This window comes from Aulonocara stuartgranti (assembly GCF_965226115.1).
Source record: "Aulonocara stuartgranti genome assembly, chromosome: 12".
Lineage (NCBI taxonomy): Eukaryota > Metazoa > Chordata > Actinopteri > Cichliformes > Cichlidae > Aulonocara > Aulonocara stuartgranti.
Window position 1 is genome coordinate 5,462,384 of NC_138948.1, and position 21,501 is coordinate 5,483,884.

Here is a 21,501-nt window from a genome sequence, read left to right on the forward strand (position 1 = left end):
AATATATCTTTAAATTCATAACTGCTGCTAATGTTTCTTGTGTATAGATTATAGAGATGCCAAAAAAAGAGTTTCCAGCTACCATTGTGTATCTACTAGTGTCTGAATTTAAATTATATTTAAAGTAAAAATATATAATTTTCTTGTAGAAACCACAATGAGATTTCCTGTTTGTTGGTTTGTTGGTTGGGTAGAGAGTTAGTGAGAAAACAGTAATTTGCTGTTGCACCTCTCACTTCCAGTGTAAAGTGACGATAGGACTTGTCATCTGATTGCTACAAGACAGCACAGCGAAAACTTGAAATTTTACCCCCAGCTTCCGCTGCGTTCACAAGACAGGAAGTAGATTCATTCTGTTGAGTAAAGAGCATGGTGCTGGAAAGACGTGGAGGACACTTTTAAAGAGTGCTTTACATGTTATTAGGAAGCCCACACACTCCACCAGTGAGCCATGAGCAAACGGAAACTGAGTAAGTTATGTTTTTTTTTCTGATGGGGAATTATTTGGAAAAGTACTTGTTGTCTGTCGCCCTAAAGGATCCAGCAAAAGTAAATCAAATCCGTCAGTGAGAGAAGCACCTGATGGTGGACTGAACTTTCTCTGATTTTAGGCTGATTTTAAAAACTGTTTAAAGTTTTATATTTTGGTGTAAAATACTAAAAAGAAAAGGTAGTGACAGCAGAATTCACACAAAGCATACACAGTAAAAAAAAAAATCTTTGCTCTGAAATCCAGCAATATTTTTTTCTAAAGTTTAGATCGTCCAAAGGTCACAAGATAAAACTGGTTGGGCATGACATGAATTAAAGTTGTGCTTATGTTCTATACAAAGCTTAAAACCTCAGTTTCAGGACTGAAACAGTCATTTTCCAACATTTTTGTTGGATGACTTATCAGTCATCTTACAACATTGCAGATCTACTAACAAGGATGTTTAAATTTAGGTGAAAGGTGTAATCCTTCTAAGTAATAGTACAAAAGTTGTGGCATCAAACTAGCCTGTGTCTCTCTGCCGGGCACGCAGCTTTTTCTGAGATAAATCTACAAATTTCATGTGACATGTTGTAAATAGATATTTGGGATCTTGATCATCCATCCGTCCATTCTCTTCCGCTTATCCTTATCAGGGTCATGAGGGGATCTCAGTTCAATTCAGTTCAACTTTATTTATATAACTCCAAATCACAACAACAGTTGCTTCAATGTGGTTTGTATGGTAAGATGAGGACCATATGATAAAACAGAGAAATACCCAGCAACATTATGAGCAAGACCTTTGGCGACAGTGGGAAGGAAAAACTCCCTTTTAACAGGAAGAAACCTCCAGCAGGACCAGACTCAGGGAGGGGCGGGGCCATCTGCCGCTAACAGTAGGGGTGAGATGAGGAAGACAGGGCAAAAGACATGCTGTGGAAGAGAGTCAGAGATTAATAACAAGTAATAATTAAATGCAGAGAGGTCTATTAACACATAGTCAGTGAAAAAGAAATGCATTATGGGAATCCCCCAGCAGCCTAGAATTATTGCAGCATAACTAAGGGGGGATTCAGGGTCACCTGATCCAGCAGTAAACTGTACACTTTAGCACAAAAGAAAGTCTGATCTTACAAGTAGAGATGTGTCTGTCTCCTGAATCCAAGCTGGGAGCTGGTTCTACAGAAGAGGCCTGAAAACTGAAGCCTCTCCCTCTCATTCTATTTTCAAATAGTAAGCCGGCAGTCTGAGAGCGAAGTGCTCTAACAGGTTGATATGGTACGATGAGGTTTTTGAGATAAAATGGAGCCTGACTATTCACAATCTTGCATGTGAGGAGCAGGATTTTAACTTCAATTCTGGATTGATGAGAATACATGAGAAATATGCTCTCTTTCTAGTCCCTGTCAGAACTCTGGCTGCAGCATTCTGGAGCAACTTTGAGGGTTTTTAGGACATCCTGATAATAATTACAGCAGTCCAGCTTAGAAGTAGGAAGTAAGCCTAATAAGCCGTTTGAAGACATAAATTTTTAAAAACGTTTTACACACAGGTGATAAATTACCATTAAATGTTCTAAACTGTGTTGTAGAAAAGTCCAGTGACTGTGTATCTGCAATGGAAGCTGCAGAAACTGGACAGCGGATATAAAAACACTCTCCATGTTTAATTTGTGTGTGACGGCTGTTTTTTGTGTATTAAAGTAGTTATCAGTGTTGTTTTTGCAAAGCAGATCTTGATCTCAGTCAGACTTCCTGACACAAAAATATTTTTACTGCTGCCTTGCCACTTCTGCTTACTCTTATCACTGCGGCTGGTGCTGCACATTTTACTGTAATTGATAGTTCAAACACCTCCCCCTCTGCTGTGGTCTTCTGTTTATTCTTTTAGCTAAATTCTGTTGCTGTCTTTAATAGTTCTGCCATTTTTGATGTTCACTTGTGTTCAGTTCACTTTCTTTGCTTTTTTGTCTGTCGCTTGCAAACCTTTTTCATGTGTTTGACTGTTGGTAAATTGCTGTTGCCATCTTATTTTTCCAAAGCCAGACGTAACTGTTACATGCAAAGGTAAAGCTGTCAGCTGAAGCTCACTGGCCTGGTTGGCAAGCTGCTTCCATAGAAAGGATATTTGCACTGGCTACAGATAACTAGTGAGGACAGATTGGACTTCACAGCAAGCCTCAGTGCTGAAGAGGGATTCATCATTTATTAATAAAAGCCAAAAGAATTTGAAACAATTTATTAAATTTGCAACCAGATATTGTTTATTGTATGTTTTTAAATTATGTTTTTAATCTGATTGGAATATCAGAGCAGCCAAATGACAAAAGCAGCGTCTTAAATTTGGTTTTGAGTCTGGTCTCCTAAAGACAACCTGCAGCCTGTCCTAGCAGACTCAGACTGACACAGTCACTCTCTGACTGACTTTCTAATAACTACCTACTTATTTGTAAATGCAAACAGATTGCCTACGCATGGCAGTCAATCTTACTCAGCACCCAGTTTGCGTCTTTGCAGTCGGAGGTTCTCCTTTTATTCAGCTGGTTGTATTCATGTTATATTCCCATTTAAAGCAAAGCTGCAAACGCCTTTGTCATGTTACAGTTAAATGATATACTGCAGCAGCTACGTCACTGTTTGTGGAGGAATTTCTGAATTTATTTTTCTTTAAGCTTCTGGCTGGATTATGAAAGTAGGTTTCTGTGTATGTGGATGGCAACAGATATGTGATCTTCACTGATTTATCATACTTAGTTGCCACATTTTCACAAAGCGATTTCATGCAATTGCTAACTTTCAATCTAAAAAATAAGAGCAGACTAACTCAGTTTTGATGCACCAAAGTGAGACTGAAGTGAGTGATCGCAGTCCTTCGAAGCAACCATTTCAAAAGCGAGTAGGGAACTTGTTCATTGCACAAAGTTACAGTAATTTTAGTTGGACCGCCGTCTTCCACCACAGTTTTTCTTGGTGTGACTTTAGCGTAACACACTGAAAAGAAATGTTACTTTGAACCAACTTTAATAATTACCCTATTTTGTTACAGCTAAGTTTATTAGTTGTACTCAGACTGTAATTTAATATAAACCTTTTACTTGAAGTACAGATTCTCACTTTGACAAATTGTTTGTGTTGATTATTTTCATGGTAAGTTATTTTTAATTTTAGGTACAGTGAAATAAACAGTGTTAACCTAGAAATCCCAATTTTCTGTTGCTACAGTGGAGTGCAATGCAACACTTTTTCAGTGTAGAAGCATTTTTAAAATTAAGCAATCTCTAGTGGTTATATGTAAAAGCATATAAATAAAATGAGCTCAGGTGGCCACTTTTAGATCGGGCACAATCCTTACTTACCTATATACGCTCAGTCACCATAAACTTGAACCCCAGTGCACTCTAAGTCTGCTGGAGACTCTAAGTCTGCTGGAGACAAAATGAATGAAAACCATCCATTATCTGAACTGAATCTGAACTCATTCATACCTTAGATTATTTCAGAATAACCATTCAACACAACATGCATGTCTTTGGGCTGCGGCAGGAAGCTGGAACATCAGGAGAGAACACATGACACTAAAGAAGTGCCCTGAAACAGGAACCTCTTCCTGTGATGCGACATTGCGACCCACACCATGATATGATAAAATACATCTTCTTTAACATCTGTTGATATCAGTCACAAATATATTGAGCATTAAAAATCCCCCCAAAACCTTAGTGTAACTTATCACAGGTTACATTTATAAATATTATAATATGGAACTGTATCAAAGCGGAGGAAGTAATCTAAAGCAAACATATTTGAAAATGTCTTGTATGTATGGTACATAAGACATGAATAATATTACTATATATTAACTCTTAGTAGAGCTGAAGTAGAAAAGTAGTAGTAGAAGCACAGAGACAGTGGTATTAGACGAGTCTGGTAAAAGAGGCTGATGTAAGTTTATTTGTGCAAGCCCATAAATGAATGTGCTCTATTGGCGCTCGTTCCAGTGTGTCCGCTGTTGCTTTGTCCACTGTTCCACTTACAAACATCTTTTTGCTCCATTGTTAACGAAGCATAGACGTGCCTTTGTGCTGTTTGAAGGGACAGCGGCCCGGCTGAGCGCACAGAGCTGAGCTAAGAAAAGACAGCGAATTCCTGCTGACAGGACAACAGGCCTCTGTGCATCTCTTCTTCTGCTGCTTGACTTGGTAGCTGTCTTATAAAAACTGATTTTTTGAGGCAGCCTGAGGACATTTATTCGCTCTGTGAAAACAAATCAGCTTCAGGCTTCGGGACAACAAAAACCTCCAATGGAGCTCAGTTGAGTAGTTTTAAAAAGTTCAAATTTTAGAGTCACGTTGTTGCTTTAAGTGTCACGTTGTCCTTTGACATTTACAGAAATAGCCAAGGATCATAAATGCTGAAGTGAATCTGTTTGCTGCAGAAAAACATTAATTTTGGAACATCGTGGCATTATTTTTCTTAACAGAAATTGGCAAAGGACGTAGCTGCAAATTTTGTAAAATCTGCTTGTCTGCTGTTATAATTTGGCACTATATACATAAATCTGATTAGAGTTAACAGTAGATAATTTTTCCTTAGTTCCTCAAAGTAATTGTATCTCAAAGAAAGCGAAACCATTTTAAAAACAGAATGAACTCAACGCCTAACAAGTTCTTTGGGATTTTTGAATGTTTCTACAACCAAGCGAATACAGTTGCTACCAAAATAAAACAGGAAGTGCATGTCAGAGAGACAAAGCATGCATTGACAACAAACAGAGGGAGACAAAGGGAGTGAAAAACAGTCCAGGTAGCAGGCACGCACAGTCGGGCCTGGTCTGGGCTACTTTTGGTACGTACGGTTCAGTTATGGCACCATCAGGTGCTCTGTGGGCATAAAGCAGGTCAGGCATGGGTTATAGAAAGTACTATGTGGGCCAGATGTGCCCCAGATGTCACAACTGATCTGACCTCTGGCTCAAGGTTCAGTGTGGTTCATAGAAAACCACAGATGTGGGCCATATCTAGGACAAATGTTCACTTCTCTCTGAGATGAGACAGGACAGCACTAAAAAACACAGAGAAGGGGATGAATTAAGTAAAAACAGAAGCAAAACTGACCATAAACTTAACAAAACCCAACAGTATAATAAGGAATAAATGACACAAAGGGAAATGCCCATATCTGTTTATTGGAAAGAGAGGAGGTTTTTAAGTTGATTGTTTAGTACTACAGTGTTTAACTTAACTCCACTGAGTGGGATTTACTCTAAAATATGACAGGCAATAAAGAACATTTTCTCATTTTTATGGTCATGGAAATCGATTAAGAACAATGTGGAAGTGACACATGCTGGCTCAAGTGTAAAAGATAACATCTACCCTCCATCAACCCCATCTTTGTATCTCTCTCCAAATCATGAGTCCATGTTTAGCTGCTGAATTAAATAAACAACAGTCAGTGCCTCCAGAGCCTAATTGGTCCTTTGGGAAAACACTTGAACACTGGTGAAAGTTCGGGAGCTTCACCTCATAAGAGAGAAACAAGGGTACGATGACATTCCTCAAATGCCTCCAACGCAAAGAAAACATGTTGGTTTGCAGCTGTAGGTCTAAATAGGGACATAATGGCTCTGCACTGATGCTAATGTGTGTTTAAAATGTGCATGTTCATGTCACTAAGGGGCTAACCCAAATTAAAAAGATGACCCTGTGCAGGGATCAGCCAGTGCATCACTGCAAAACGAGCCAGATTAAAATCATTTTGTCGCGTTTAATCTTGATGAATTTGGGGTTTTTCAGTTTTTAACACACACGTTGTGTTTTCCTGTTTTTCTATTTTTTAAAAGATAAAAGATGACAAAGAAATTGATTGAACTCACTCAGCAAGCAAAAAAGTTGAGAAACTCTCTGACTAAAGATCTAAAGCCAGAGAATATAAAGACGTCATGAACTAAAAAAACAATTAAAAAAAACTGCATGTTTATGTTTCTAAAACAATTCTGATAAACAAGCTTGAAATCACAGACTGTATACAAAAGATGGAGGCTACCATGATGTCCTTTCTTTTTTGAGCTCTTATTTTGAAGATAATTTTAAACACAGTCTCACAGTATTTTAAAAGGATTCCAGGAATAATCTGACTAACAATGTTGCCTGGTATGAGTTACGGTATGAGTCATCTAAAGATTTTACTGAGTAAACGTCTATTAGCAAGTAACAAATCTGTAAAAAATAAAACAAACATGTGGGTATATAAAGTCTGTGGTTCTGACACAAGCCTATCACTGTTCCTAAAAAGGTGTTGTTTACTTTATATATATATGGTTAGGTTTATATATGGTTTATATATATGGTTTAGGCCCTATAAAGGCACTACTAATTACTCGGTTAGGGTTTGAAAAACACGCGGTTTTTCTGTGGTTTGGTTCAAAATATGAGGTTACAGGTCGACTATTGCATTTGAATGTGATGCCAAGAGCTTGTTGCTATTGCAATTTGTGACATGCTGTGAGTGAAAATGAGCCCTGCTGCACAAAACCTTTGGACAGAAATGTGAGACAGCAACAGCTTTGAGAAAACATCTGTATACGACACAACAGGGAGGAAACAGCTGGCATTTTAGGTCACTGCCAGGTGTTTCTTTCTTCTTGTTCTTCTTCTTTTTCTTTAATAAAACCAGACCTCATACAGGGATCTGACCAGGAAGCCAAAAATCACAGTACACTCTATACCCTGCTTACCCATCTATTTCACTCTAAATGGGACTAACATTTACAAAATGAACATCACATTTTATTAAGCAGGTCTGTCGCTCTGTGTTAGCCCTACGTCAGATTGGTGACCTGTCCAGGGTGTATACTGTGTCTCGCCCTATGATAGCTGGGATAGGCTCCAGTCTCCCTGCGTCCCTGATAAGGACAAACGGAAGAGAATATGTGGATGGAGGACTTTAAACGGGCAATTAAGACCATAAAGTCACCAGCAAAGTGTATACTGATGTCATAGATTAAATCAGAAGAGGCTAATTTTCTCATAGTCTTCTATACATTCAGACATCTTTATGCAACCAAAGGAGTCGCCCCCTGTTGGCCATTCGAAAGACTAAAATCACTTAGGCATTGGCTTCTGTGTTCTCCATCTGCGTAATTTAAAAATGCTTTTATTAATGTTTTTGCACTTAAAAAAAAATTAAACTCCTTTTTAACTAACTCTTCTTCTCCAGATTTAAAACTGTTCGGGAGCCTCTCCAACCTCTCCTTCCGCCGCTCAACAGGGAAGAAGAGCACCAAAGCGTCCCTGGAGTATGATGGGAGCTTTTCCGGGGACAAATCTGCAGGGATGGGCAACCAGTCGGTGGACGACATGGAGTCCTGCCTCCACAGCCCCACCTACGCTCGCTCCTGTGAGATGTACACACATGTGGGGACTGTGCCTCGCAATGACAAGCAGAAGAAGAGCTTCAAGGGGCTAAAGGAGAAGAAGACCAAGACAGAGGAGGAGGAGGAGGAGAAAGGGATGAGTGAGAGGCAGGGCAATTTGAAGGCGGGAGAGCATGTCCGGGACTCGCCCCTGCTTGGTGCTCTGACAAGCCTTAGTGCGAACAACATGGAAAAGCCTCAGCCTGCTTCTACGTTGGGCCGGTCACTGCCAGTGACACCGACATCCAGCCCGACTTCACCTTTGACCTCAGAATCTGACAGCTGTGATCCTGCTGTGGAATTTTTAACCAGCAGTGAGGCATTAAAGAGCGAGAATGATTTAGAAACAGCCAGAGAGCCTTCAGTTAAGAGCCACAAGGCTGCTTCGAACCAGGATCTGTATGTGCCGATGGATCCTATAGCTGAAACAGCCCACAGCCACCTGGACCCCCAAACAGAGAGACTGCGAGGCGTCACACGTACACAGGAAACCACCACAACCATGAAAAGCTCACAGGAAGTGGAGTATGCTGACAAGTGAGATGTTTATTTATTTTTCTCTCAGAAGATGCAGGTCAGAAATACACAGCCTGATTGTTATTCAGGCAGTCAGTTCATATCAGTAGAAAAACGTTTTTAGTTAGAAACATAAGAAAAACAGACTGAAAATTCACAAAAGTGTCTTTGTGAGACTTAAACTATTAGTAGAAAATAGTAATAATCACGAGAGATTGAAAAAGGTCATGTTTCATGACCTCCTGACACCCAGCTGCTTGTTAGTGGAAATTAATTTAATATTGAGTTGACCTGAAATAAATCAGTCACTTAATCGATCACTGATCTATTAAATTATCTGTTTAAAAAGAAAAAAGATATAAATCTTAAAAATAGAGCATAAAAATTAAATCAACTTAAATTAAATTAAAAAATAATATAAAATGCACAACACTCTATAAGCTCGAGTCACTGAATCAAATAATGCTGGATGAAAATATTTAAAATGAATAGATCTAAAATGTAAATATAATGAAACAATAGAAAATATTGTCTGTAACAGAAGAGACAATGAAAGTAACTCTGTGGTAAAATAATAACTAATTAATTATCGAAAAGAAAGTAAGTAACATTATGACACTCTCTAAAAAATAAAACTCTCAAATATTCAACACGTGAAGATTAAAATGCACTGTGAAAGTGGCTGTCGCTGCGGACATGCGCAGTAGCTCCGCTCCCACTCACCGCGGCTATCAGTCAGCTGGGCGAAGCCGTGAGGACTGACCTCGGGACAAGATGTGTGAAGTTGGGGACTTAAAGTTAAGCGCGGTGAGGAGGGAAAGGTGAGAAAACCGCTTCCGCTATTAACTCTTTATCCACTGATGACACGGAGCCAGGCTGTGAGATCAGGGTTTGTGTTTCTTGAATAAGAACACACACAGTTAGTTTTTTCTGAAACAGTGAGACAGTCAGAGAAAACTATCTGTCGCGATCATCTGTTAATCTGCTTCGGGGAACAGTCTCAGCTCCGAGGCTTTGATATTTTTATCCCTTCGGTCGCTTTTTTTTCGTTTGAAGTATATTTGTAAAGGCGGAAATAGAGGCGTGTTTTTGGTTAGTTTGGTGCCATAAAACCTGAAACGAGGATCAGTAAAACATTTACTAGCTACAAGTCGACTTTGAAGTGAGTCGGCTTGCTGGCTCTGGACCGGTCTGTTAGTTACATAAGCGGAGGAATTTGATCCTGCGCTGCTTCACTCTGAAGAGTGATAAGACTTCTTTGGCAGAGATGCAGCAGCAGGTTTAACTTCGTCTCTTTTCCACCTGACTTGTATGTCCCGCTGCATGCTGTCAGTTTTGCGACCTTGTGTCAGTCGCTTAGTGCTGGCTTCAAGGAAAAGCATCCCACCTTCTGCTGCTTTAATCCAAATTATAAAAGAAATGAATGATTCTTGTACAAATAAAAGGCTATGAAAATACTTAAATGTTATGGCCCTGCAGGTAAAAGTCTATCTTAATCAAGCTGAAGTAAATGATTATGTCTTCCCAAATTGAACTTTTTGGTATTTTTCTTTTTTCAGTATATATTGTCTTGTTATTCCTGTTAACATTATGCTGTAATTAAGAATTTAGTTTGTAAAACTGTGAAAAAAAATCATCAGAATTTGACTTTAAGTTAGTTTTCGTTTGCAAAGATCTGTTTCAAGCTTCTAAATGTCACCAAACATTTGAGTAAAACAGCGAAGTGACGGTGTGATTCGTGTAGATGTAATTATATCTGATACCAGTGCATTACTGGAAAAATAAAGCTCAGAGGTGCCAAAATTTTACAAAGTCAGAATCACAAAAATGCTCAAAATATTGAACAAAATATTGATACGTCCAGAATCTCAACTTAATATACAGTTCATCGGACAGCTGTAATAACAGGCCTGCTAATTATCACCAGCCTGATCATTTGATTTGAACTCGCTTAACCTGCTAGAGAGTTCAAGAGGTTGATAAAGGCCAACAAGAGTGAAAGTAAAAGGAAATGTGTCTGTATCTATAAAAAAGAACATCTGAAATGACGAGAATGCTGAATATTTGGTTGTTTTACTTAAAAAATCGGCTTATGTTGTTTCATTATGAAGTCTTATTGTTAGCATTTTGGCTCCTGTCATTTTATGTATTTATGTTTTGGAGACAGAAATAACCATATCTGAAGGAAAAGGTGTTTGTCTTCATTCATAGACTGTACGTGTGCATCACACAGAAGACAGGTACCTATCAACTAGTGCTAAGAATATCAGTCACCAGCACTGACGCTAACACGTCTCGGATGTTTTGTAGCAGACAGAAAGTCGTATTATTGGTCAGATAATTCTATTAAAAACTCTCCAAAAAGCACAAACAACACAGACACAGTGAGTCATGTTCAAGAAGTCCAGTTAGGGTCGACGAACACCCGTTCTTTCAAACTCGAAGCTTTAGGAGAAAGAAGATCTCCCAACCAAAAATCCTCAGTATCTGTTAAAAAAAACGAACATTAAACGGCTTTAAGACTCACATCAGCATCGAAGGAAAGCTTTTAGTTTGATTATTGACTTTCAGTAGCAGAATAAGAGGAAATGGTGTCCTGTAGCTGTCAGGGGAAAAGGCTCAGAGTGGATTTGTGGATAAACAGAGACGACTCGTCCAGCCTCTCATTAACAGTGTGTTTCTTTTAACTACTGGTGCAGTGCCTGTTCCGGGTAAGTGTAGCCCCAACTTACAGATTTTCCCTGACTGTGCAGTTAATTGGAAGTTGCTGGTTTGAAAAGACGACCGCTGTATGGTCACACTTGTTGAATGTGCGTGTAGTGAAAACATAACTGGATGACTTAAGCTGTTTGTCACAGGAAACCAAAGACTAACATTTTTTTTAAATGCCTGTTTGTCTTTTTGAGAACCAGTCTGAATTTTGTTATTCCACATTTCAACCCTGCACCCACGGGACACTACAAAGCCTTAAGATGTAGACGATGGTCTTCAAACCTCAGTGTGGGACCAAAACACCGCCATGTCGGACACTTTTAGATGTGGTATCGCTAAACTAAGTGACGTGCGTTCATGTGGATGAATGCCCTCACAAAGATATTTAAACAAACATGGCTGTGTTGGTGTGTGGGCCCCGTCCCTGCAGATAGAGTAGAGCCACAGTCACAGTAGTGGACTCACTGAGAACAGGAAAACGATGGGAACTCTTCATCCAAATGACCAGAAACCCATCAAGTTTGAGGCATATCCCGCGAACGATCGATGAGACAGGCGAATTGGAGATTTCTCAAATTATTAGTAAGTAGTAGTAAGAGTAGTTTTACCCGCAGCGCAGCCGCAGAGGTGTCATATCAGCTTTCAGCTGTTCACAGTTTCGGAGGAATTGCACTGCCCGAACTCAGCACGTTCTGAATTCTCACCTTATTGCAATAAAGGAGGTAATTCAAGTTTAAGAAGCCATCAGAGCAGAAGTGGTCACTGAGGCTGAACTTGACCTGCTTTTAAAAAGTCATCCAGGCTTGGTGACTTTCTTTTTCCACTCTGTGTTTGTTGCAGTCAGCCTCAGCTCTTTGCAACTAATGTCGTTATTAGGGAAGCGTTAAACCACAGGCAGAGTCTCTCTGACTGTGTTGCTGTTGCTTGATGGCGTAACAGCTGCTGGCAGTCGGAGCAGGAACTGCTGTAAAATTTGGTGCTGGTTTGAGGAGTGCAGCCCTGAAGTGGAGGGAGTTTCCCCTCATGGATAAGGCCACTGCAAACAGTCTTATAACTTAACAGTGAACAGACTTTAACTGTGGTTCGGTCCAAGTGTGAAGAAAAAATGTGAGCAGAAGAATATTGACCATTTGTGACAGTATCCTGTCCACGTATAAGTGGATGTTGACCACTGGTTATAAGCTGGTTATAAGCTTATTCTTAGATATAGCTGCAGGTCTCCAGTTTGTCGTCTTTAAATAGAGATAAAAACATCTATCATTATATCTCACATCAGGTGACCTGAGCCGTCTCCTTACAAAGACCTCAGGGTTGAGGGCGCTACTCTTTTATCCTCTGGGTTGTTTGAAAAGTAGTGAAAAATTTAAACACAATCACCGGGCAACCACCAGCTTTTTTCCTGTTCTCAAGGAGGTTCACATCCTATTTTTACAGAATTCGTCATTAATAAGTAATAAGCTACATTCCTCATTGCAAGGAAATGACTGAGTCATTATGTGTTTTGAATGGAAAAATCAGCTTAACTTTTTTATAAATAATTACATGAATATAACAAATATATAATATAATACAATATAAATGTTCTGAACCTGCATTTATTGGTTAAGTAATAAGCTACAGTCAATTACAAGATAGATAAAAAGAAAAAATGTAAAAAAAAATTTGCATTTGCACTTTCAGTATTTACTGCTATCACTGTGGTCGTTTGCTGTCACCCGATATCTGATCCACATCGGACGACTGTATCCATACTCGCTTTTGAACCATTTGGAACATCTAGAAGAGGCTTTCATTTATTTTATTTTATCCTGTGAGGGAGAGGTGCTCTCTGTTTTTATTTGCTCCAAGGATCTCAGAATTGGAACATCCTGATACTTGGAAACTTGGAGTTTTTCAGTCCTGAGTTTGAAAAAGCAGGTATGGAGCAGCTTTTACTGGAATGAATGGGGTGCCGTGTTGTAACCTGGGAGTTTTGTCTTCGTCTGACTTCCTGTTTATTATATTGTCCTCAATAATGCCATAAAAATACCCTCCTCCTCCTTCCTAGCCCTAAAGGGTTTAATCTAATAATTAAAACAGCCAGTGAGCGTTGGCATCATTCCCAAACAGCACAAGCAGTATATCAGGGCTCAAAATCATCTGCGTGGGGTTTAGTTTTTGAATGCCAGCGCGTTTCTCATGCTGTATGTCCACATCTGTGAGTGTGTGCTGCCTGTTCTCAGAGTTTGTATTTGGGAACAAAAGGTCACCTCCCTTGACTCTTGGAAGTATGCAGCCAGTTGAGGAAGAGCAGAGAGTTTCACCCTGCCAGTGTGCTGTGTTTCTGCGCTGACATAATGCATCAAAGCTGTCAGAAAGAAACAAAGCTTTTGCTTTTTGGGAGTTTTTTTTGTTTAAAGCATCATTTGAAAAGTGTCAGTGGTCCTCTGGGTGCTGAGTTTAGTTTTGTGAGCCCCACAGGCCTCAGATTTGGTGAGGATCCAGCTGTTGTGTGGATGGACATCATGGAGAAAAAATGTTTCTTTTGCTTCAGTCTTGAAAAACAGACGGTTTGCAGATACGAGCGGGAATATTCCCGATCCTCCCTGGAGGAGTTTGTTGGGTTGCATGTTGTTGCTGGGCGGTGTCGAATGAACTCACTGCTGCTGTCAGAGAGTTTCGCAAGAGGGCCAATGGACAGCAGACAGCATAAAGCATGTACAACTTCTGCTGCTGCTACCAGAACTAACTGATAATACTGCTACTCACTTATCAAGATATGGGATTTTTTTAAAAATCAAGTAAATTATGATGACAAACAATAAGGAAAACGTGCTGTTTGAAAACAGGGCTGTTGGATTTCCAGCCTTTAATCAAGGCTGAACAATAAAAGACAAAAGCTGAATGTGACCGTGATGACAGTTGTTTGCTGTTTTATCTGATACCATAGAGTTGCTATGTCAATGACCACGACTCTGCAACAGTTTAAACTCTAATCTTACATGAGTGCGACAGGAAATATGTCACAGTAGATGAAAATTACAAAACACGTTGAATGTTTGTTGAAAGTTGCATAAAATGTGGTTTCTGGAAACAGCAGGCGCTGTAGACCCCCTGGCTACATTTAGTAGTTACCTGACTCAGACACACTGAATCCTGTGGAGCTTCAGTGGATGATGTAGCAGTGTCAGCTATTTCACCACCTTGCAGACTCTACTTTGATTCTGACGCGTCGCAGAAGCGACCCTCTTCTCGGCAACTCTAAAAATAGTGCCAGCTGTAGCTGCACAGAGCAGATGGGGGGTTAGGACGACATGGTATGGTGTAAACATGACATGCAAACACTCAGCTGCAGTGTTTTAACTGACTCCCAGCTATAGACTGTATAAAAGTTGGACATAAATATTGTGGCGTCTCATACTGGTTAGTAAAACACCGTCATGAAGCTTTGAGCTCAGCGGCCTCTTGGTAGTTTGAAACCAGACATGACAGGCGGAGGTGGGCGGGGGGAGAGGTCTGACTGAACCACCCCACAGTTGCTAGTTAACAACTTCTCAATTACAAGTCATTGGCAGCTGATCAAGCGGCGGGCGATTCTCTCTCCTCTAACAAGGCTCCCTGAGAAACACGAGAGCTATACTGAAACTTTGATGTTTTATGATTTTTTTTAATAACATGCTGACGTCAGCCATTTTTTTTTATTACAATATGATCAAGGGCAAATGCTTACCCTACCTAGGTACTCGTGACCCCCAAGGCCTAGCTTACTGTTGTGAAGTTTGAAGACGATCCATAAAAACTTTCTGGGTAATATAAAGTTTTTAATGATTGTCACATTTGCTGTGATCTTTTTCACCTAAATTAAATCAGCGCTAGATGCTGTTGAAGACACAAAATATGAGAATCATATGTTAAAAACACTAGACTGCTAACAGACAGACCGATTACATACTTGATTACAATATGAGCTTAAAGTAGCAACTGAGACCAGAAACTATTTAAAATTGTGTTTAGTGAGGTCATACAGCAATGCGCTGAGTGCTGTTTCACATCGACTTCTATACAACGTCTTTGTCCCCCTGGTGGTCATTAAAAAGAATACACATTTAGGGCACTACCACTTTGGCTTGACTTTTCCGACACAGAAACTAGTCATTGGTCCCAGATTCTTCCTGCTTGGATCTTTATTGTATGTTGGTCGATTTTTCTTTTCCCATAGCTGCTCTGTTGATCTCTACTGAGCAATTCATGAACAAAGAAAAAAAACAACTTAATTTATTCAGAGCAGCCATCATTCATGAAAACACAGTGCTTGTATCGCATCCAATAAATAACAAAAAATTAAAAGTAGAAGAAAAATAAATAAACAAATACTAACCTGACCAATACAGGATTTTAAAGACTGATACTGATATTTGGTGATTTAGTTTTTTTCTAGCAGACAGATGAAACAAACACATTTTTCTAAAATGTGTTAATCGTAGTTATTTATTTATTTACTTGATTGACATCTGCTAAACTCTGCTCAGATCACCTAGAGCTTATTTGTGGCATTGGATGTGTTGAAGAGAGAGAACCCTCTTCTATAATTTGCTTAGTTCAATATTTATTTTGCCCTGTTATTAATACCTCATTAGACTCTTTTTTTTTTTTTTAGAAACTTTCCTGTGAATTATTAGCTGTTAGGTAACTGGGGACTCTTACAAGAAAAATTTCAAACTAATATTCTTAATAAATCAAACTTGTTTCCTTTGTTTTTTAGGCATCAGGACATGACAGATGGTGGAGGAGAATATGTGAAAGTAAGCTTACCTTTTTGTGCGACTTTAAAGTACATTTGACTCTCATTTTGATTCAGCTTCCTTTTGCTTTCTCACTTCCTGTGGTCAAGCCTTTTTCCAGCTGTATATGGACCTCTCAGCAAACCTCTGTGATTCCCTACACTCGGCTCTGTGGCTCTAATTCAATCAGGACAGTGACAGAAAAGCCTCGGGGAATGCAGCCCCTCTGCGGTGACATACTTTTGAGCTGACTTGGTTACCGCTGGAAATGGTGGCGTCTCGGCCGGCGGCCTTGTTTAGGAAAGGTGGAGAGAGACCCGGAGAGCAAGATGATTTCCACTCCATTGACTTATAATTAGATACTTGACAAACACACTTCTCTAAATGTTACAAGCTGCCAGTGAATGATAATGTTAATGAAATTAGAGCTGGAGGCTTCCAGGTCTTTACCTCACAACACACACACCATCTTATTTTGTTTTGAAGTGGTCCTGGCCCCGTTCCCAGTCTTTGATTCCCAGTTCAACGGGGCAAACCATTCTGTCAAAGAAGAAGGGGGTGGGAGGTGTCAGGGACCAGAAAAACAACATGTCACCTATAAAGCTGAGGAATGTGTTTGTGTGTGTGTCCACACTCCCAGTATTCCCAGCTTGTCCTTAACATAAATTTTTGTATACAGTAGCTTCTTCTTCTTCTTCTTTTTGCATAAAGACACGACAGACAAAGGCCGCTGAGCGATGACCCCCATCTAACAATGACGTTGCCACAGTGACAAGGCCAAAACTCCAGCATGGGTCTGGGTTTTGGGCCTCTGGTGCCGCCACTGTGGATGCCAGTGTGGGAATGCCAGAGCTGTCAATCCTCCCTCTCTCTATTCCTCCTCCCTCATCCCACTCTTTCCTCTGTTAACAGACATTCACACAAAAACAGCAGAGAAGGCTGCAGATTGGCTACATGCTTGTATTTTAGCCATTTCTTTAAAAAGCCAATCTGGTTTACATTTTTTTTCAGGAAGGAAAAACGCAGGAGATAAAAGACTCTGCTGGGATTTGACCTTTAGCCAGCAGAGGTCACACAATGGCTTAAACTCATGTTGTTGCCTTCCTGTGTTCGTACATGGGGAGGTTGTTTCTCAACGTGCGCCTGTCATGTCTTTTAAGTTCTCCAAGGAGAAGTTCTGGTTGGAGGCGCCGTCTGAGAAGCTGAGGAAGCAGCTGGAGGAAGAGCTGAGGCTGAGCGGCACAAACCTGAAGAGCCACGCTTGGTACCACGGATGCATCCCCTGGCAGGTCTGCCTCTGACATACGCACATGCAAATACACACTTTTTTTTTTTTTTTGCAGCTGTTGCATGAAAATGTCATAATTTTTAAAAACGCTTCTCATTACTTGTGTCATTTAGGGTTACACAAAAAGGATATGAATAAAGGATGTTTTTAGCTTTCATGCATTAAGGTCAGACAATGTTGAGAGAATCAGTTCTGGACTTTATGCACTGTTACTTATGCAGCACTCAGCAGTTGTTCAATGTTTAGGCATCGAGGGGTACTCAGTTGTTACGAGACAATTACACAGCGTCACTTGCATGGAACTGGGCATCACACGGGCCAGACTCTAATGGACTGTTTAATTTTGACCAAGCATTTCCAGGGCTGCAAAAAGAAACCAACACTGAAGTGACAAAAACATGCAGTTCCTCTAATGGCCACTTGAGGCTGACGCCCATGTCAAAGTATATCCAGCAAACAGACATGTTTACAGCCTTGTTCAAAAAACACTATTGAGCTCTCTTATCCACTGTATGAATTTTATTAATCTTAATGGTATGACTGTTTTGAATGACAGGTGAGTCAACAGGTAGACCCAACAACTACCTGCTAGGCCTGACCTCCATTAAATTGACTCACCGAACTAGACCTCTCAACCATGTTTGGTATCTTGCGGAGCACTTTTAATGATGTTATCTGGCAAATAATATGGCTTGCTTTGTAGTAAATACTTTCCATGAATTTGGTTGTAGGTAGCATTAGCTAGTAAGTTTAAATATGTATGAATATTCCAGCTCTAAGAAACTAAGAAATGTGGTATTGACCAAAGACGAAGCTTCAAAATGCAGAGGCTTAAATCAGTGGGTGATCTCACAATGGCTAGGTCTATTTATAGTCCAATTGCCCAACTGTGGTTCTGACGGCTACGTCAGGTAATATCTGGAAAAGTACATGTGGGGGAGAAAAAAAACAGTTCCCAGCATCTGCCCTGCAAGCAAGCAAGCACGTGTTTTCACCACAAACCAGCTGTGAACATTACGTAACAAAAATGGCTTTAGTTTCTTAGTTACTGATCGACGTCACTACAGACTAGAGCGTGGGATAGTAATCGATTAGAAATGCAGCAATGAAACAAAAACAAGAGAGTGGAAATAGTGGGCGGTGGTGGTTAAGTGGGTGTGAGGATGGTAGTGAATGGGGGGAGGGGGGGTATGCTCTCAAAGGTTGGTTTAATTTTAGTTTCTTTACTTTTCCTTTCACTTTTTTAAAACATTGGACTCCAGCTGCTTCATCACCAAAGTTGCGAGGCTTGTGATGAAGCAACTGGAGCTAAAGAAAATTAGTATACTTAACCAATCAGGGAAACCTTCAGGAGTACTACACATCTCCTGACCCAGAGTGTAAGTGAGCGTGAACCAAAGAGTCAAAGTTTGTTTTTCAACACGCAACAAAAGTCTTGTAGGAGTGTACATTTCCATACTTGTTCATACAGTCGAGCCCACTAACGGAAAAATATTTTTCCTGTGATGTGCTCTGTGGGCTGTTTCTTCACCGAATCGGTTGTTGGTTTTGTCAGATATTTGTCTAGGCTGTGAAAGGAAAGGACTTTTAGGTGTTCTCCTTATTAGAACAGGGATTGTTTTGTGCAGATATGTGTGAATATGAAAGGTTTAGTGTTAGATTGTTAATCGGAATCTACACAGGTGATACTGAGTAACAAAAAAGTAACATAAAGAGTAATGTAACCAAGTAGTTCTACAGAGAATAAAGAAGAAAACTAAAACATAAAATGAAGTTTAAAAAATATGCAATGCACCTATCAAAAAGTCAGATGTATCCAACATCCTATGATGGCAGGACAAGCTGATAGGCTGATGTGGGAATGAAGGCTACCTGAAGGGAAAAGGTTGTTGTTTCAGGGGAAAAGCGCATGCTGGTTAAAAAGCATCTTCAATCTAAGAGACTAATGAGCTCACTGAAGCATGGATAACTATATCACCATTAGAACACCTTTTCTTTTGCATCTTTTCTTTTTCTGTCAGATTTGCTGCATTGCTTCCTGATAAAACAGAGAGTATCTTTGGGTTTTAAAAAACATATTATTAAAGCAAGCTTGTTTTAAAGAAATGCATTTGCCCCATCCAGCTAGAACTGGATTCAGAGCAGAACTGAACAATCAGAACCTGTAGAAATAACTTCCATCAGTTTTCTTAACTGCTTATCCAGTTGAGAGTCAATGGAGCCTGTCCCAGCAGACAGAGGGTGAAAGGTGGCTACACTCTGGACAGTTTGCCGGTTTATCGCAGTGCTAACAGAGAGACAGAAAACATTCAGATTCGCAAAACCCAGAGAGAACCCATACAGTCACAGGGAGAACCTGCAAACCCCACACAGCAAAGCCCAGACTGCAAAGCTTACTACAGCATTTACTCAGATACCACAGTCATGTAGCTATTAGGCCACAAGGGGGAGCGTCTGGCTAAACTTTGGAGACAGAATGATGTTAGAAGGAGTTCAGGTATACTTTATATTACAAAACCCCTTCAAAAGGTTTTTCTCTCTGTTCAATACATGCCAGCCTCTATTCTTAGTTTTCATTTTAAATACAAAAATCAAAAAAGCAGAAGCAGAAACGTTGATGCTTCCACAATTCTTATAAATCATTTAGTGTCAATACAAAAAGGGAATTTAGTGAAATAAAGGTCAGCATGATAGTGTTTGGAAATGCGTGTTTATTTTTCATGACTCCTGTTTATTTAAATTAGTTTGACTTTATTTTTCCCCTGGTGGTTTCACCCTCCAGCAGCAGCCCTATCCAACCCTCAAAGTTTGAGAAACACTTTCAGGAATGAGATTTAAACTAACTTGGATTTCTTCCTCTGTGTCTGAGTGTTTAGATGTGCAAATGTAAAAAAACTTTCACAAATATTGTTTACATCACTATTAAAAACAGATACATTTTAAGTTATGTGACTATTATTGTATTTTTTTAACCCAATTCATTCCAAACATTTTTTGAAATAAAATTAATATATCAATTAGACAACATAAAATAAAAGTCAAACATCACACTGCATCTTTAATCACATCGGTATAAATGTAAAAATGATGAAACGTCTAATAACTAACAGAAATTAAAACATCTGTTCAGGTGTCGGAGAGCCTTGTGGTGAACCATGGTGACTTTCTTGTCAGGGACTCTCAGTCCAGTCAGGGTGACTTTGTCCTTACCAGCCGGTGGGAGCAGAAAACGCTTCACTTCCTCATCGGGAAGGCGGTGGTTCAGTCCGCTGAGACGTACACTCGGGTTCAGTACAGCTTGGAGGGCGAGGCCTTCGACTCCTTACCTGCCCTTGTTCATTTCTATGTGGGCAGCCGGGCGGCTCTGACTCGGTGGAGCGGAGCTCAGATTCACCAGCCAGTCAACAGGACCTTGCCACTTAGCTACCTGGAGACGGCTTTCCGCACCACTGCCGTCACCTCATCGGGTCAAAGGGGGCTGAGGAACGGTAGCATGGGAGGAGAGGAGAGGGTCTGTCCGAGAAGGTGCGGTTCCACTTGTTTAATTCCTTTTAAGTTACGATTTTTATGTGTAACATAATAAACGCACAGCGTGAACTCATGTGAAAAACTATGGCACACAAGGACTGTAAATGAATTGTCTGACTTTTGATTGTTTAAGGCTATAAAGTTTATTTTATAGTAAGAAAGAAAAACATAATCCAATAAAAAGTTTGCCACGTTGAATTTCTTGATTCACTTGGGGAAAAACAATGGAGGGCTTCATAGAGCAGTTAATTAAAAACATGAACTCATCCTCTTTACAATCTTGTATTAATCTGCTACAGTAAATGTGGTGGATGAAATTAAAATGAGTACTGTGGTTCTGTAATATGTGCCATCTCTCTCCATGTAGTCCTTCCTCTAACAACCACAAGGAGGCAGACGTGAACAGGGAACAGGATGGCCAGCTGAGTCCTGGAGAATTGTTTCTTTCTACTCCTTCTAGCCGCTGTAAGTTAAACTTTTTCTCTTCTTGCCTCACAGCTTGATAATCCCTAAATACTCATCAGTATTATGAAAAATCAATAGTACAGCAGTAGGAAGAAGGTCAAAAAAAGAGTCTTAATTGGGTTGTTATTGCCCCAACAGCCTGGTCTGCCTGGCTTTTAGTCAACAGCCAGGAACTTCAACCTGATTCAGAGGATCTGTGGCTGTTTGCTCTCTGGCTTGTATAACCTCAGCAGCAGGTCACTTGTGTAGACCTGGGCTAAACCCTTAGACACTTTAACCTTTTAACATTTTTCACAATCGACATGATTTTATGTTTTAAATGTAGTCATTTTGCTTTTCCAGTA

At 39.9% G+C, this 21,501-nt stretch overlaps 1 protein-coding gene across 1 annotated transcript in view; it reads left to right on the top strand.

Annotated features, from left to right (window-relative positions):
• The first annotated feature begins 345 nt into the window (after positions 1 to 345).
• The window catches only part of LOC309718380 (SH2 domain-containing protein 3C-like), a 49,864-nt gene continuing 28,708 nt past the window's right edge, over positions 346 to 21,501 (top strand). The window contains exons 1-6 of the mRNA XM_082553535.1: positions 346 to 470; positions 7,693 to 8,425; positions 15,858 to 15,897; positions 17,037 to 17,165; positions 20,295 to 20,689; positions 21,060 to 21,157. Coding sequence (XP_082409661.1) covers positions 452 to 470; positions 7,693 to 8,425; positions 15,858 to 15,897; positions 17,037 to 17,165; positions 20,295 to 20,689; positions 21,060 to 21,157 — 1,414 coding nt within the window. The 5' untranslated portion in view covers positions 346 to 451. The remainder of the gene's footprint in view (positions 471 to 7,692; positions 8,426 to 15,857; positions 15,898 to 17,036; positions 17,166 to 20,294; positions 20,690 to 21,059; positions 21,158 to 21,501) is intronic.